This window comes from Neltuma alba, unplaced genomic scaffold (assembly GCF_004799145.2).
Source record: "Neltuma alba isolate B1F8T4 unplaced genomic scaffold, ASM479914v2 tig00005782_pilon, whole genome shotgun sequence".
Classification (NCBI taxonomy): domain Eukaryota; kingdom Viridiplantae; phylum Streptophyta; class Magnoliopsida; order Fabales; family Fabaceae; genus Neltuma; species Neltuma alba.
The window spans coordinates 8,863-23,730 of NW_021634230.1; the positions used below are offsets into that span (position 1 = coordinate 8,863).

Sequence of the window (14,868 nt, forward strand, 5' to 3'; positions counted from 1 at the left end):
GTTGTTTAAAACCAAATTAAATGCTGATGGTACACCAGCTAGATATGAGGGTAGACTAGTAGCAAAAGGATATGTTCAATAGGCAAGAACTAATTATACAGATATTTTCAGCCTTGTAGTAAAAGCTATCATTGTGCACATTGTCCTTACTGTTGCTGTCACAAATGGGTGGAAATTGCATCAAGTTGATTTTAACAATGCTTTTTTGAATGGTGATTCAAAAGAGGAAGTGTATATGGAGTAGCCACCTGGTTTTGTCAAGCCAAACTCTAATGAGTGTATCCTTGTCTGCAAATTAAATAAGGCTATTTATGGCCTTAAACAAGCACCACGTGCTTGGTTTACAAAACTTGCACAAGCACTAAGTTCACTTGGTTTTTGCGCATCTAAGGCTGATTCTTATCTCTTTATTCATAAAGAGGGTTCAAATATAACCTATCTTTTGGCCTATGTTGATGATCTCATGATTACTGGCAGTTGTGAAGTTACTGTTCAGAAGCTTATTAACAATATGAGTGCTATGTTTTCTCTAAAGGACCTAGGAGAACTTTCATTTTTCCTTGGTATTGAGTTACTAAAACTCCCTCAGGATTACTACTCACTCAACGGAAATACATTGAGCAACTTTTGCAGAAGACTAATTTACTCCTCACTACTCCTTATGCAACACCTATGGTTGCAAATGTTCATCTACGTGTTGGTGATAGTAAAATTTTTTCCAATTCTTCTTTATATCATAGTGTTCTAAGCACACTGTAATATATGTGTTACACTCATCCTGATATAGCCTTTACAGTTAATAAACTTAGTCAATTCATGCATGAGCCTACTGCAAAGCAATGGAATTACATTGAAAGGTTGTTGTGTTATCTCAAGGGTACTAGCACATATGGTCTTCTTATTAAACCAACACTTCATTTCTGTGTTCAAACTTTTGCTGACGCAGATCATGGGGGAATTCATTTTGATTGATGATCAACTAGTGGGTTCTGTACTTGGGCCAGATCCCATCACATGGACCTCACACAAGTAGCAAGTTGGTGCTTGATCAGCTACAGAAGCAGAATACTGAAGCGTTGCTGATGCAGTAGCTGATGTGATATGGATTATGGCACTGTTGAAGGAGATGAAGATCACAGTTGTTGACCCACCTCCTATTTGGTGTGACAATTCAAGAGCTGTTGCATTGTCAGCTAACCCTGTATTGCACAAGTCAAAGCATTTTGAGTTGGACCTTCATTTCATCAGGGAAAAAGTGGCTTCTGGCTCAGTACAAGTGGGCTATGTTCCTTCTTTCGATCAAGTTGCTGATGCTTTGACCAAAATGCAATCAATTGCTCTATTTTTCTACTACAGGGGCAAACTCAATGCTGACTACCTAGAGGATTCTTGTCTTTTTCCTGATGATGAGGATAATCATGAGTGTTAAATACTTTCCTTTTATCCTAAGCAGGGGGAATGTTAGAATATAGTTCAGAGTTTGTTATAGTTTAGTTGCAAGTCTGGTCAAATAGTCAAACCAACTTGCTTACGTGTCATCTTGAGTCTCTCAGTTTAAGCTCTATATAAGAGCACCGTTTATACCTCTGGACGTAAGATTAAAATAAGAACTAGATTGTAATTTTCTACACATTTTATATTCTATTTTTTGGCTGATAGTTGGAATCATTGGACTCACTTGATCTATCAAGAGATCTTTTGGAAGAATTCCATCTGAATTTGCACATGTAGATCGCCCTAGTGTAATGGACTCACCATTTAGTAAACTATCTAGAGAAATTCCACACGGAACTCAACTTCAAAGCTTTGATGCGTCTGCTTATGCGGTAAATCTTGATCTCTATGGACTTCCCCTCCTTAGATGTCCAACTAACCGAGCTAGAGATGATCATGAAAATGATGGATGTGATCTTGAAGACGATGGTCAATTTTTCAGCCAATTAGTGCTCTATATTAGCTTGGCAATGGGGTTTATATCTGGATTTTGGGCAGTTTGCTGCTCGTTGGTTTTGAAGAAATCATGGAGGCATGCCTACTTCAAGTTCTGGAGTGAGGCTTATGAAAAATTGTACGTGATTGTAGTCATAAACACGGCTAAATTGCGTAGATGGATTGGATCAGCTCCAACGTAAAGGGAATCAACATTTGTCTCTATCTTTCGAAAATAAACTGATGTTTGCATTTATAAATTTGTTGCCCAACTACTCACAGCATGCATCTTCTGAGATTCTTGTGAAAACTTTTAGAATATATATTATCCTCAAGTAATTAAGCGAATGTGTTTATTTATTCATTTGTTTCATATCTTAAACTCTGTTAATTAGCTAATGACAAAGTTGAGCAACCTTTAATTTGTTATTTAAATATCGTAGTTTGTTGCAAGGAATGAAGAGGACCTGCTGCCCATCGCTGCCTGATATGCTTCTTTCAACCTCATCATGAAATCAGATTACACATAAATGCCATTTCCTGTTGTCCTTTTGGCTTTACTTGGATACTATATGGGAAAAGAGAAGGTATACATGTTTGATTTATTATAAGAAAACGATTGATAGGGGAGAGGCTTTTCATTTAATAATTGTAACAGTTCTATATTGTGATTTGTTAGACCAAGCTAGCTTCTGTGATAATGATCATATTGTTCATCAGTTGGGTTCTGTCTTTTTTTCGGGTCAGACTCTAGCTTAATAGAAATCATCCACTCATTCATAAGCCTTATCGAGCCATCTTTAACTCTGATTCTCTGGCCTCTCTTTATATGTCAAAAAAAAATTAATTAATTAATTAAATTTACGTTGGCCAAATTGCAAGGAAAATAATTTTCTTCAGTGAATTTATAATATGAAAATTACAATTAAGCGTGTAATTCTGGTTTTTTGTTTTTTTTGCGCCAAGTAATTCTGTATAGTTGACAGACCGTTTTTCACTTTCAAAACTCTGATCATTGGAGAAATCTTTTTTCCAAAAAAAGAAATGATGGCCCAAAAAAGGCCCAAGACTTCAAGAAGACTCGGTATGTTAGGCAAACCGAGAACGAACGCCGCCATGGAAATATACTCAAAAGTATAATCAAAAGGTCCAGTCTCCTTTTCAAAAACATCTTGAAGAAACTGGTGTGCCATGATTCTCCCTTTTTTTTTTTTTAAATGAGAGTATACGTATCTGAGCTGTATCAACATAACCAAAGATTTCCATCAAGTTGGAGTCCTGTGAATGCAACAATATTAAATATTTGGTGGTAGAGTTTTGCTGCCTTCTCTAACCATGATCAACTTAATTTAGATAATAAATCTTTCGATTAAAGAGAACCTGTATTACTCCTCCAACTCTTAATATAGAACCTAATTATTGAGTTAGTTTTGGTTCTAAATATAAGACCCATTTCTCATATTTTTCAAGTTTCTCTAAATTACCCTTATGGATACTCCTTTAACCCTAACTAAGTAAAAGAGGAAGAGGGGTATTAAGAAAGTTGATTATGCTATTTTAGAAAAAACATGTCACATTTCTTATAATTAACTAACTTACCTAACTTACCTAACTTCTTTAATCTAATCAAATTAGTTAAATAAGTCTTATATTAAAGATTGGAGGAGTATAAACTTTCAATAGCTAATTTACATATAACAAATAATTAGTTAAAAATAATAAATAAATAAAAGATATATTTTTGTTTCTTAATATGTTCTTATAATTTTTGGCCAAAAAAATGTTCTTATAATAAATAAGAAAATGATAAAAAATAATGCATGGGAAAATATGATTGAAAAAAGAGAATGTAACAAATGAGAGAAAATAAATAATTGTGCAACTCTACTATCTTTTCGCTAAATTGTGCTTGCCAACAAAAGAAATCCTCTTAGCCTGTGTCCATCTGATACCAACTATTTTAATTTTCTAATTACATGTAAAAAAAAGTAATGGGACTAAGTACCCGATAAAGAAAAAACAATTTTTTAAAAAAATTTAATATTTATTTAAAAAATAGAATTATAATATCTGTTTAAGTTCAAAGTTACAAAAATTTAGCCTAGCTAATTCTTCCATAATGAAACGTAAAAATGGACCACTGCCCTTTCTATTCCTATATCGATATATTAAAATAGGATTTTAAATTTACTGTAAAATAACATGTAGATTGGAAAATGTCGTCTCCACTCATATTTCCAAGTCTGTATTATTATTCTTTCACTTTTGGAATGAAGTGTCACTGTCATGACAGATACAAACATCGTGAAAGAAAAGGAATCATGAAGCCTTTCTCACGGTATGACAATGTCAAAAGAGAAAATTACTTTAATCCTCCTAAGAAGAGTATTTTGCAATTTATACATAATGATGATTTTAAAATTTCATTTTATTAACAATAAAAATCAGCCATCACACAAGTATTTCATAATAAGTCATCCATCCTAAAATTATACTACACCGTCCCTTATTATAAGATCCTTTTAACTAAATTGTGAAATTTAAGAAAACAGTTAAAATTAGTTAAAAATAATTAATATGTAGCAAATGTAATTTTTTTCAAATATATCCCTACATATAAATGGGTAAACGTGAGAGAGTAATAGTGAGATAAATGAAGAAAGAGAATATATTAAATGCATTAAATTATGAATAAAATAGGTAATAATAAATTAAATGTTCAGACAAACTCAAAAAGTATATTATAAAAAAAAAGACAAACCTATTCAAAAAATTGGATCTTATAATAAAAGATAGAGGAAGCATATATTTAAACTATACATCTAATTTTGCATATGTTTTCTTTGATCTCTCCCAAAGTTAGCTTTTAACTCTTATAATAAGAACATATGGAACCAAAATTGTTATAATATCATTAATGAAGTCAATTGTGGAAATTTCTTAAGAAAAAGTCTCTCACACCGTCTAATATGTGTGGATAGTCCAGGGATAAGAGGGAAATACAAATCAATTCTCATGTTGCCCACCAATTCAAATACTTTGTTCTTCATCACTCATTGAGTTCGAGCATAACAATTAGGCAGTGTTATATCTAACATTATATTGCATTTTTATTTTATCAATATTATTATATATATAATATAGATTTTATAATGAGTTACATGATCTATAAACTAATTTCTCTCTATAGGAGCTAAATAATTAATTTACAAATATTAAAATTAAAAAAAATTATATAAGTAGTTATTTGTGATAAATGTGTGTTAAATTTTTTTTATCTTTTAATATATCCTTTTGATTGTTACTTCATTACTAGTAACCTCCTTTCATTTTATAGAGCAATTAACAAGGATATGTTAAAAAAAATTTAAAAAAAATAGATTGGGATTTTATATTTAATAAATTTTACATTAAAAATTAGATGAAGTAATACATTTCACAACAAATTTCAAATTTTCCCTATATAATGTGTTATGAATTGATGCAAATCTTTACATTAGCAAGTAAATTGTTTTTCGTCCACCGGAAAGTCATGCGATAATGATTTTTAACTACTCGATGATAGAGTTTTGTCACATTTTGTAGCTATGCCGGGCTCAATCCAAATTAACTTGGAACGCATGGAAACAAATAAATATGATCATGGGTGAAATCCTAAACAATTTATGAAAAAAAAGAATTTACCTATACATATTTATAGACTCGCACTACTTTTTTTTTATACATTATTAGAATTTAATCCTTTTTCGTCAGATATTAGAATTGGAATTTAATCTAAACGTAAAGTTTAGTTCGAAACTCAAGTTTACAAATCAAATTTTGAGCGCTTCTTTCATTTTAGAAGTTTTTGAAGCCTCTCTCATGACCTTGACTAATTTAATTTGCTATTACATGTAAAAAAATAATGTTACTGCCAGAAAAAGAAAACACACAACAAATTTTGAAAAACTAATGTTTCTAAAAAATATAGCTATAATATCTGTTGAAGTTTAAATTTTTAACAATTTAAAGTCTTTAGCTTTGCTATTTTTAAAAATGAAACATAAAAATGGATCACTGCACTCTCCAATATCAATATATATAGGATTTTAAATTCATTGTCTTGCACATTGGAAGTCTTGTGTCCGCCAATATTTCAAAGTCATATATTCTTTGGCAAAAAAATAAAAGTTTATATATTCCTATTCTTTCAATTTTGGAATGAAGTGTCGCTCTCACGGTGGATACAAACAGTATGGAAGAAAATGAAACGGCTTGGAAATTTTCTATGCAATAATACAAAGGGCAAGTTTGGAATAGCAATAAAAAAAGACTTATAAATGCGTATCACGTAAGTCGAGACAAGACTCAAAGTCCTTAATCATGAAGCCTTTCACACGTATAGTATATATTTAATTTCACAATTTATATATATTGATGATGATTTTAACTTTTACTAATTTTCTTTGTAGAATTTTAAAAATAAGCCATTACAAGTATTTCATAATTAATATTATCATTCATATATACATCCAAAAATTACATTTATAGCATATACTTAATTTGTGTATGTCTTCGTTGATTTCCCCCAAAATTATATTTTAACTCTTATTTTTCTCTTTTTGTCGTAAATAAGAGCATATGCAATCAAAACTGTCATATTAATAAATAAAGCCAATTGTGGAAATTTCAAACTTACGAAGAAAAGTCAATGGAAGTCTGTCACACGGTTTAATATTAGACACTCTGTGGACAAGAGGGAAAGACAAGTCAATTATCGTGGTGGCCAGCAAATACTTTGCCTCTGTTTTTCGCCGCTATTAAGTTAAAATGATATATATGATGTAGTAAACGATTTCAAATCATGAAGACAACAAAATCTTGCCTATAAATACATGGCCTTTGTGGTGCTTGTTCTCCTACGTACACATTTGCATGCAAACTACATAACCTTGTATCCACAGCATAAGGATGGTAGATATAAGGTTTCTTGTTGCTTGCCTTGTGCTTTTGGTGCATTATTCTTGCGGGGCACTTGCAGTTGGCAACACTACTGTCAAGTGCAGAGTCAAGGAACGACTCACTCTTCTTTATCTCAAACGTGGCTTTGTTGATCCCGATGGCTACCTCTCTTCTTGGGGAAGTTCAGAGAACCACACAGATTGTTGTGAATGGCATGGTGTTTCCTGTGACAGCCGAACGAGCCATGTGGATGCACTTCATCTTCATGCCCGCAATTTGGAAGGTACAATTTCTTCGTCATTGGCTGAATTGCATCATTTGAATCATTTGGACCTTAGCGGCAATAATTTAAACCCTCCAACTAAATTCCTAGACTCCATTCTTTCTTTGAAGAGATTGCAATTTCTCGATCTCAGCCTCACAAATTTGAAAGGAAACATACCTCTCAATTTGGGATATTTGTCTCGCTTGCAACAACTTTACCTTTCGGTAAACCAACTTGAAGGTGGCATACCTAAATCCTTGGCTTTATGCAACTTAACAGTGGTGGATCTGTCTAACAATGCCTTGAGTGGACAATTAGATGACTTCGTTGCATCATTTGACCATTGTGCCAACATATCACTACAGACCTTAATTTTATCTTGTAATCGGTTTACGGGGTCAGTACCTAATTTCTCACGGTTCTCATTTTTGGAAACATTAGATCTCTCCAACAATCAACTCAACGGAACTATAAATGATGGCATTGGATTATTGTAAAAGCTATGGAGTTTAGACATTACTACTAATTTCTTGCACGGTGTCATAACTGAAACTCATTTCTCAAGACTCTCTCGACTAGAATACTTAGACTTGTCTCTTAACAACTTGGAATTTAAAATCAGTCCTGATTGGATCCCCCCTTTTCAGTTAGCCAACCTTAATTTAAGATCATGTAAGTTGGGCCCTGGCTTCCCATTGGCTTCGAAACCATAAGTCACGTTTGTCATTAGATATGTCAAATGCTGAAATTTCTAGTATGTTGCCAAGTTGGTTTTGGGATTTGTCATTTGAATCCGTGGACCTTTCACACAACCAAATGACTAGAGAAATACGAGATTTTCAACTCGGAAATGCTTTTTCTCCTGTGAATCTGGATTTGAGCTCAAATTTGTTCGAAGGCTCAATTCCATCAAATTTATCACATACAGCCTTGGCACTGTTTCTATCTAATAATAAATTCACAGATGCTAGTACTTTCTTATGTCCGAACAAGACTGTGGAATTAGTGATCTTAGATCTCTCAAACAATCAACTATCAGGAGTGCTTCCAGATTGTTGGAAATATTTTAAATCATTAAGCCTTTTTGATGTTGAAAACAATAGCCTATACGGAAAAATTCCAACATCAATGGGTTCATTGATAAATATATATTCCTTACGTTTAGGATTCAATAAATTTTCGGGTGAAATACCTTTGTCTTTGAATAAATGCACGGAGCTAGTGGTTTTTGATGCTGTTGGAAATGATTTTTCGGGATTAGTACCACGCTGGATTGGAGATGGGCTTAAGAAGCTAAGCATCCTCCTTTTGAGATCCAACATGTTTTTTGGGAGCTTGCCACTCAATATTTGTAATCTCCCTCGACTTCAGATCCTCGATCTTTCAATGAACAATATTTCCGGAAGTTTGCCAAAATGCCTTAACCATCTTTCTACTTTGAAGAATCAAACAGATTTTGCTGAAACAATATCTTATGGTTATTCTATGTATACACATAGTCATGGTCTTGATGGGTCCTCCTCAAAAGAGGACATTGCAACACTGGTATGGAAAGGTAAGATGTCCAAATACCAAAGTATATTGAGATTAGTTAAAAGCATCGACCTCTCTTGCAACATGTTGATGGGAGAAATTCCAAGTGAATTGATGGATCTTGTTGAATTGGTTGCCTTAAACATTTCAAGAAACATGCTCAGTGGACAAATCCCTGCCACCATTGGACAACTGAAGTCATTGGACTTTCTTGATTTGTCAAGGAACCACTTATCCGGACACATTCCTTCAGAACTTTCACAAGTGGATCGTCTTGGTGTGATGGATTTATCACACAACAATTTGTCCGGAGAAATTCCTCATGGCACTCAACTTCAAAGCTTTGATCCCTCTGCTTATGAGGGAAATGCTCATCTATGTGGTGCTCCCCTTCCAAAATGTCCCACAAGCCCAACACAAGATCATCCAAATGATGAGAATTCTAAAGAAGATGAACAAATTTTCGGTCGAGGTTTCTTTATAAGCTCGTCCATCGGATTTGGAACAGGATTTTGGGGAATTTGCAGCTTAATATTTCTTAACAAATCCTTCAGATATGCCTATTTTAGGTTAATGAGTGGCATACATGACAAAGTGTACGTGATCGTTGCTATAAATGTGGCCAGACTGCGCAGGTGGAGGAGAGGTTCAACTTGAAGGTACGTAATTAGTATTTGTTTTCCATTTCTCTTGTGTTCATATATCATTTTGTATTTTTTCCTGCAGGGAAACTAACAATTTCGTTATAACATATTTTAAATAGAGTCTTTGGGAGAGACATGGGTGTTTTTATTTACGGGAAAAAACTCTGAAAACTAAAGTTTTTTTTTCAGTTTAGAGAAGAAACAGAAAACTAATGTTTTTAGCCTCTTAAAAATAGGTAAATGCAGTGTATATATTTTCAAAGTATATTTTGAAGATTCTTCGGATCAATAAATAAGTGCTATATTTTTCTTATACCACAAGGGAAACCGATCGATAATGTTAAGGGCTTTCTTGCAAAGAACTATTCAAGAAATAGGGATTTATATATACTGAAAGTTAAATGTATATACTTTCTGCCTTTTTGGAACTATGTGTTGCGTTAGTTCACTATTTTTCTGCACTTGGACTTTGTTGACTAACAAATTACTTCTACTTTTGATCTATCTATATTGCAGTCCTTTACATGGGGTAGCTAGCTGCTTCACAAGGTTGCCCCGTAAGGTTCTTCCACGTCACCCGATGAATACTAAACTATTAAGGCATTTGTTTTATCCATCTGCTGTGCAAGTAAACGAGCTAGTGTTTGCGATAATTGTTCATGCCTTTTATGTTCAACTAGTTTAGTTTCCAAAATAAATAAATAATTGGACTGTAAAATCAGACACTGGTTCTTCGGAGTCAATATATCGACATGTGCTTCTTGTGTGTTTTAATTGAGATATTGCTTTGAGCTTCAAATTAATTCACGATATATGTAATAATAATTGTGAAAACTATCCTTCATGATTCTTTTCAGCACAAACTCATTGGCATACGTGTTACTGTAATCAGGTGAGCTTAAATATTGAACATTCATTGCTTTGTTTAGAAACAGGGTAGGGAGAATTTTTCTTCCTATTAACGAGGTGGGGTTTATAAGTTATTATATATGAATAAACTACGTTGAGATCATGAAATCTAAGATATGTAAGTTGCAATAAAATTAGAGTATTTCCAGTAGTTTTTATATTATATATAAATAGATTTCACAAAAATATGTATAATGATTATTGTTTAGTTGTGGATTTATTTGCACGTTTAAATTTAATTTTTTTTAAAAGGATAACCCAAATGTTCACATCATTTCAATCAGATTGTATGACTATTAAAATGAAAAATTTAAAAAGTAAAAAAAAAAACAGTATTAAATACAAATTATCCAAATATAATTTACTAGATTATCCAAAGTTAATTTAGAAAATTAATATTTAGCTCTCTCATGAATTATAGGTTAATTCACTAATTTTAACGTATGCATCGCAAATTTCCAAAATTTGCACAATAATTTAGGGATACATTCACAAAAATTGCAAGTAATGTAACAAGGAGGAAAATTGCTAAGAAACTTGATCCCAGAATCCTAACCCGACTTTGGCCGAAAAAGAAAGAATCCTACCCGACCCAGTTTGCCATTTTCATTCGGGTCAAAGCGTCACCCGTCGCGCTCCCTTTGAACATGAGAGAGCAAATGTCGATGCAGGGCCAAACCAATGACACAGTGATCGAGTACGACGCAAATTAGACTCTGAAAAATGTTCCTGCGTGCGGTTGCACGGCCGTTGATGGCCAAAATGAAGGAGACGACAGGGATTGTGCGCCTGGATGTGGCGCTGAAGGCTTAGAGGTTCTGACCGGCCTGTACACTAAAACCCTGAAGGAGGTCCAGGCCGTCCCTGGGGATGAAGGCTACCGTAAGGCCGTAGAGAGCTTCACAAGGCAGAGGCTCAAAGTTTGCAAGGAAGAGGAGGATTGGGAAATGATCGAGAAGCGCCTTGGCTGTGGCCAGGTCGAGGAGCTCATCGAAGAGGCTTAGGATGAGCTCACCCTCATTGGCAAAATGATCGGTACTGAATGTTGATATATCCCTTTTCTTTGTGCTATTGGGATTGATGATAATGATCGTTGTTGATGAATGTTGGCAAGAAAATTATTTTTGGTGAGGAAGGGAAATTGTGGAAAATTTTACTCAACATGGAAAAGTCAGCTAACTTTGCTCCGTTGTTATCCGTATAATAATTATTTGGTTGGTGAGAATTCAATAACACGGGATGCACTCTTGTTCTTGCACCATGTACTAGGTATTATATGTGCCCAATAAAGCTGTGATCGAAAGACATGAATTCCAGTAATCTTATCTGGGGGAAAGACATCATCGAGTGTCAATGTGAAATAAGATGAAATATTCTTCTGAAGATTTTGCTCTATTCTTATTTATACTTCTAGTTTGAGAAGAATATGTGAAATATATAGGCGACTGATAAAAAGAAAATGGGTGCAGATCATGTTTTAGTGTACCGCCGGCATTTCTTGGTTATCTATTGGGTCAGTTGCTAATTCCCAACAATTCAACCTCACATACCAGAACTAGCAGATGGCAGTAGATGAAAATTGCAGAAAATGCAGAAGACTTGCCTGGCAATTGAAGAGCCAGCAACCTCCAGCTAAAGCTTCTTCAAAAAATCCTCTCTGACTCTTACAGTAGCTGCCTTAGTTCATTCCCTTCCCTGTTTCTCATCGCAGCCCTCTCCAAGGCTCTCACCTCTCCCAATTAATACGACCATGCAGAAACTCCTTTTAAACTCAGCCCACACCTGTGACTGTAATATGGGGCATAACGTAATCGTATGTAAAGATGAGTTACCAGACAATTTGGTGGACATCATTTATCCTACAATAATATCTTTGATAATTAAAATAAAATCATTCTGGCCATTAACGATTTTAGCTGTCTCTATTGGAATAATGTGAATCCACTTTTAGAAATAATGTAAAACATGGGATTTAATATGTGCGCGCGCGCGCGCTCATGCTTTATGTTGAATGCAGAGTGGAATCCATGGGGTGTCCCAGATGATTATGAATGTGAAGTTATTGAGAGTGATGCGCCAATTCCTAAGCATATTCCTTGCCATCGACCTCCTCCTCTCCCTGAAGAATTTTTCAAGACGCTAGAGGCTACTTCCTCTCAACCCAAAAAGGACACTCCTGCGGTCAGCTAAGGTGAATTCACCTCAAAGGCATGCCCCTATATGCTAAGCAGTTCTTGGGTCTGTCGATTAACTTGATCAAAAGGAAATCACAAGAAAATTCCTTGCCTCTTTACTTTGTTTCATAGAGTTGCGATTAGCATCCACGGCTTTGGTCCATACTCATACTCCCCCTTGTCATTGTGGACCAGATCCTGATGTCTGGGGAACTTAGTAGATTGATGATTTTTTTTTTTTTTGGGTTTGCCTTTAGTGTATCTTCATTTGCTCAGGTATGTTGCATGATTTTGTGCATGATGGTAGGGATTAGAACAGAAGATAAGTAATGGAGACAAAAAGAAAAAGGAAAAGACTTGCCAACTAATTGCCAAAAAGGGCATGAAGTAAAGGATGCTCACAGTTGTACTGGAAAAGAGTGAACGGAAAAGGGAGCAGCAAAATGAAGAACACAGTCATCCCAATTTGCGTATGTTGGGAGACAAGAAAACATCTGGATCTTTTGCTTGGTCGTGACAGGATTCCAACTTCCAACCTCATACCACGCTTTAAATTCATGATACTCACCTTTTTATTTATTTATTTGAAATCTTTTACTTTGTCAAGATAAGAAAGAGTTATTAGGTAGTTAAAATGAGAGATAATACTATACTATATGAATATAATAAGAAATTTTGATTCTGAGAAGCTTTTGGGACGGTCTATGAGAAGGGACAAATTGAAACAAATGATGTGCTATTTGATAGCTTTAGATTTGTCGATACAACATCTCTCAATATCTTTTCATTGCCATTAAGTTTTTTTCCTGTGTTGTCTTCTACCAACAACAATTTTTTTTTTGGGGGGTTAGATACCTGTAACAATTTATATATGAACTTTGCGATCAAAGGAAGGAAGGACATCAAGCTTCTTTTCCAGGACCAAACACACGTGCGCATCGATGATGCATAACTAAATTTAAGATAGGATCAGATGTCGATGATATTGTGATTAGAGAAAATCCTCAAGATATAGCTGGAAAAAAAAAAAGTTCGGGTCTTTTAAAACATAAAATTATTTATAAAAAAAAAAAAAAGATCATTCACACTGACACTTTTAATAATCTCCTTTTTTCTTAATGATTGTTCTGATTCTGGCAATTGGACTTATTAAGTAAAAATTTCCTTGGTGATTACATGGTTATTTCGGATCATAAATGACTTCAATTGTCTGGAGCCCTTCCTGGTTGTTGGAAATATTTTGAATGCTTGATCTTCTTCAGTGTCACATATAATAGATTCTTCGGAGAGATTCCTGATTCACTGGGTACCTTGAGACAAATTCGAGAATTTCATTTTGCAAACAACAAATTTGCAGGTGAAATACCATCCACTTTGAAAAACTACACTTTGCTTAAAGCATATGATATTGCCGAAAACAATTTCTCTGGATTATTTCCAAGTTGGATTGGAGATGCACTGAGACTGTTGCGTGTACTTATTCTAAGGTCCAATATGTTTGCTAGGAGCTTGCCCTTCAATATTTTCCATCTTTCTCAAGTTCAAATTCTTGATCTCTTCATGAACAACACCTCAGAAAGTGTACCCAAATGCCTCAACAATCTTTCTGCTTTGGCTAATAAAACAAACAATGATGTAGATATAAGTTATTTGGTTTTAGATAATGAACTCCGTGGTCTTAAAGGAGTAGTGACAGTGTTTGGGTTTTTAGTCAATTATTTACTCGAAGATAGCGTATCGCTGGTGTGGAAAGGTAAAGAAGCTACATATCAAACTATATTGGGACTAGTGAAGAGTATTGATCTCTCCAACAACACCTTCCCTACCGAAATTCCAAGCGAAATGATGGATCTCGTTGGATTGGATTCTTCAAACTTGTCAAGAAACAAGACTAACAGAGAAATCCCTCCAAGCACTGGACAGTTGGAGTCATTGGACTCACTTGATCTGTCAAGAAATCATTTGTTTGGAAGAATTCCATCTGAATTTGCACATATAGATCGCTTCAGTGTAATGGACTCACCATTCAGTAAACTATCTGGAGAAATCCCACACAGAACTCACCTTCAAAGCTTTGATGCGTCTGCTTATGTGGGAAATCTTGATCTCTGTGGAGCTCCCCTCCCTAGATTTCCAACTAAGCGAGCTAGAGCTGATCATGAAAATCATGGACGGGATCTTGAAGACGATGATCAATTTTTCAGCCAATTAGTGTTCTACATTAGCTTGGCAATGGGGCTTATCTCTGGATTTTGGGCAGTTTGCTGCTCATTGGTTTTGAAGAAATCATGGAGGCATGCCTAATTCAAGTTCTGGAGTGAGGCATATGAAAAATTGTACGTGATTGCAGTCATTAACACGGCTAAATTGCGCAGATGGATTGGATCGGCTCCAACGTAAAGGTAATCAACATTTGTCTTTATCTTTCTAAAATCAACTGATGTTTGCCTTTACATGTCACATATAAATTTGT

General features: G+C 34.5%; 3 protein-coding genes and 1 pseudogene across 3 annotated transcripts; all 4 read left to right on the forward strand.

Annotated features, from left to right (window-relative positions):
• The first annotated feature begins 267 nt into the window (after positions 1 to 267).
• LOC114748729 (receptor-like protein EIX2) lies at positions 268 to 10,934 on the forward strand. The gene is made up of 3 exons (XM_028937183.1): positions 268 to 278; positions 8,664 to 9,303; positions 10,703 to 10,934. Exons 2-3 carry the CDS (start codon positions 8,696 to 8,698, stop codon positions 10,932 to 10,934), a joined length of 840 nt encoding a protein of 279 aa, XP_028793016.1. The 5' UTR covers positions 268 to 278; positions 8,664 to 8,695.
• Positions 1,746 to 2,132, forward strand: LOC114748727 (receptor-like protein EIX2). The gene has a single exon (XM_028937181.1). It carries the CDS (start codon positions 1,746 to 1,748, stop codon positions 2,130 to 2,132), a length of 387 nt encoding a protein of 128 aa, XP_028793014.1.
• Positions 6,880 to 7,632, forward strand: LOC114748728 (receptor-like protein EIX1). The gene has a single exon (XM_028937182.1). The coding sequence runs from the start codon at positions 6,880 to 6,882 to the stop codon at positions 7,630 to 7,632; it is 753 nt and encodes a 250-aa protein (XP_028793015.1).
• A 10-nt stretch (positions 10,935 to 10,944) lies between the features above and the next one.
• LOC114748730 (receptor-like protein EIX2) lies at positions 10,945 to 14,699 on the forward strand (annotated as a pseudogene).
• The last annotated feature ends 169 nt before the right edge of the window (positions 14,700 to 14,868 follow it).